Source organism: Tetrahymena thermophila, assembly GCF_000189635.1.
Source record: "Tetrahymena thermophila SB210 genomic scaffold scf_8254543, whole genome shotgun sequence".
NCBI lineage: Eukaryota > Ciliophora > Oligohymenophorea > Hymenostomatida > Tetrahymenidae > Tetrahymena > Tetrahymena thermophila.
In genome coordinates, this window is record NW_002476315.1 from 1 (window position 1) to 3466 (window position 3466).

The 3466-nt window shown below is 18.3% G+C and overlaps 1 protein-coding gene across 1 annotated transcript in view; it reads left to right on the forward strand. All coding sequences in view use genetic code 6, as the record gives it.

Moving 5' to 3' along the window:
- Positions 1-648: 648 nt before the first annotated feature.
- The window catches only part of TTHERM_00897120 (kinase domain protein), a gene marked incomplete at both ends in the record, with an annotated part of 6774 nt that continues 3956 nt past the window's right edge, over positions 649-3466 (forward strand). Inside the window, 8 exons of the mRNA XM_001021756.4 lie at positions 649-687; positions 745-794; positions 1231-1320; positions 1832-1921; positions 2116-2205; positions 2449-2538; positions 2785-2874; positions 3059-3148. Coding sequence (XP_001021756.4) covers positions 649-687; positions 745-794; positions 1231-1320; positions 1832-1921; positions 2116-2205; positions 2449-2538; positions 2785-2874; positions 3059-3148 — 629 coding nt within the window. The remainder of the gene's footprint in view (positions 688-744; positions 795-1230; positions 1321-1831; positions 1922-2115; positions 2206-2448; positions 2539-2784; positions 2875-3058; positions 3149-3466) is intronic.

Consider the following 3466-nt stretch of genomic DNA (forward strand, 5'->3'; position numbering starts at 1 on the left):
CTATAATATAAACTGATAGATAGATAGATTTTATTATTGATTTTATATTTATAAATATCATTCATATTTATTTTTGTAAGTTGATAAATTATTTATAAAAATAAAAAAATTAAATTTACTTAAATAAATTAATTCCTCTTAAGTAACCCTATGGTTTCTCCAAAAACAATCAAATAATTTGAACCTGTTAGTGTTATATTATTTCTTTATAAATTATATAAATGCTAAAAATGTTATGTTTACTTGTGTAGTATTTTTTGTTTTATTTTTAGTTTTATTCAAAAAATATTTTAAATTTATCTTCATCCTTAAATTATTTACTTTATTTTTTTTTATCAATACGATCTACTTATAAATTTTCATTAAATTATTCTAGGAAACATTAATTACTTACTCTTATTATTTTAAATATGACTAACTAACTGTATATCTCTAATTCCTACTATATTTAAAAAAAAAATTTTAAATACAAATATTAAGATTAGTGAATATTAATTAATTTTTCTGTGATATCTCTTCTTAAAAGCAAATTTATAAATTAATATTTGATAATTAATTAATTATTAAATTTTATTTGTTCTTTTTATCCATTTATAATTATTAAATTCCATAAATTGCTTATTCAATATTTTTGAAAAAAGAAAATAAATGATATAATAAATTAATTATTACAAGAGATTAGAAGAAGTAATTATTTATTTTTTTATAAATATCATTTAAATTTATATATTTTAATAAAAAAAGTTTTTAAACTCTTCACTTTTATCTCATTAGATTCTCCATATTGATCTATAGTATATTTAATTTATAAATATTATTTTTATTATTATTAATAAAGAATTTATCGTCATTATTCATTAATTTTTATTAAAACTAAAAGTTTTTAGCTATTTTAACTTAATTTCAATTTTTAATTATTTATTTATTTTTTCTTCATTTTTGCTATAATATTTAGACTAGATAATAATAGTTTATTGTTTTGGATTGTAATATTTTTAATTGTAAAAATTAATTTAAAGGATTAAATCTATTTCATTATTTGATTTATTTTATTTTTCTTTTTGTTTTGCAGGTTTTTTTTCTTCTTTGTTTATTAATTTAACTCATTATTTTATTTTCAATTTTTGCTTTTATTATTAATTAATTACTCTTATTATTTCAAATTTTTTATTCATTTTTTCCTTCTAATTAACTATTTAATTATATATTTTTTCTTCCATATTTAAAAAGGTAAAATTAAATTGGTGATGAAGGTATATCAGGCTTATGTTCTGCTTTAGCAAATTGCATTAATCTATCAGATTTGACTCTTGACCTTGGGTAAAAATAGTTTATTTTTTTAGGATTGTGATATTTTTAATTAAAATAATAAATTTAATATAATCAAGCTCTTATTTCTTTTTCTTTTTATTGTGCTTTCTTTTATTTTTTTCTTGTTTCTTTGTTAATTTAATCCCCTCATCATATTATTTTCAATTTTTTCTTTTATTATTAATTAATTAATCTTGTTATTTCAAATATTTTCTTCATTTTTTCCTTCTAATTAACTATTTAATAATATTTTTTTTTTTCAATGTTTAAAAAGTTGCAATAAAATTCGTGATAGAATAGAATAGAAATACTCGCACATATAAATGCACTCAGAATATATCTTATAAATAATATTTTTTATAATAGATTTATATATTTTTATTTGTTTATTTTATATTTTATTTTTAGGTAATTAATTTATTCACTAACTTTTGGTTAATCTTATCATTTCGTATTTTTTTTCATTTTTTCTTTCTAATTAACTATTTAATTATATATTTTTTCTTCAATATTTATATAGTGGTAATTTAATTGGTGATAAAGGTGCATCAGGCTTAGGTTCTGGTTTAGCAAATTGCATTAATCTCTCAAATTTGGCTCTTAACCTTTAGTAAAAACAGTTTATTTGTTTTGGATTGTGATATTTTTAATTATAAAAACAAATTTAAAATAATAAAGCTCATTTTTTTCTTCTTTTTTCTTGCATTTTTTCTTCTTTTTTTGTTAATAAATTTCAACTTACTTTTGCTTTTATTATTAATTAATCTTATTATTTAATATTTTTTCTTTAAAATGTTTAAAAAGTAGCAATTAAATTGGTGATGAAGGTGCATCAGGTTTAGGTTCTGGTTTAGCAAATTGCAAAAATCTCTCTAATTTGACACTCTACCTTGAGTAAAAACAGTTTATTTATTTTGGATTGTGATATTTTTAAATATAAATTATTAAAAACAAAAAAGCTCTTTTTTCTTTTTCTTTTTATTTTACTCACATTTTTTTCTTCTTTCTTTGTTAATTATTTTCAACTTTTGCATTTGTTATTAATTATTAATTAATCTAATTATTTCATATTTTTTCTTAATTTTTTCTTTCTAATTAAGTATTTAATTTAATATTTTTTCTTCAATATTTAAAAAGTCGCAATTAAATTGGTGCAATTGGTGCATCAGACTTAGGTTCTTCTTTAGCAAATTGCGTTAATCTCTCAGATTTGACTCTTGGCTTAATGTAAAAACAGTTTATTTGTTTTTGATTGTGATAATTATAATTATAAAAACAAATTTAAAATAATAAAGCTCTTTTTTCTTTTTCTTTTTATTGTGCTTGCTTGCATTTTTTTCTTCTTTCTTTTTTAATTATTTTCAACTTTTGCTTTTATTAATAATTAATTAATCTAATTATTTCATATTTTTTCTTCATTTTTCCTACTAATTAACTATTTAATTATATATTTTTTCTTTCATATTAAAAAAGTCGCAATTAAATTGGTGTAATGGGTGCATCAAGTTTAGGTTCTGCTTTAGCAAATTGCACTAATCTCTAAAATTTGTTTCTTGGCTTTGCGTAAAAACAGTTTATTAATAAAGTTCTTTTTTCTTTTTCTTTTTTATTGTGCTTGCTTGCATTTTTCTCTTTTTGTTAATTTAACTCCCTCATCATTTTATTTTCAACTTTTGTTTTTATTATTAATTAATCTTATTATTTCATATTTTTTCTTCATTTTTTCCTTTCTTCAATATTTAAAAAGTGATAATTAAATTCGTGGTGAAGGTGCTATAGGCTTATGTTCTGCTTTAGCAAATTGCATTAATCTCTCAAATTTAACTCTTGGGCTTGCGTAAAAACAGTTTATTTTTTATGGATTGTGATATTTTTAACTATAAAAATGAAGATAAAACAAAAAAGCACTTTGAATTTATTTTTTAGCTTTTATTTGATTTTTTTTATTATCTTTTTTATTCCACTTATATTATTTTATTTATTAATCCTATCAATTTAAGAAATAATTTTGAGCTTAAAATTTTTTTTTATTTAAAATTTACACAAATTTATTATTGTAGTTTTAACTAAATCAATGAAACATAAAAATTCAATGTTATAAGCAAGTGTCTTAAATCAAAAAGATTAGTTGTCTTTCAAATAGATTTCTGATGAT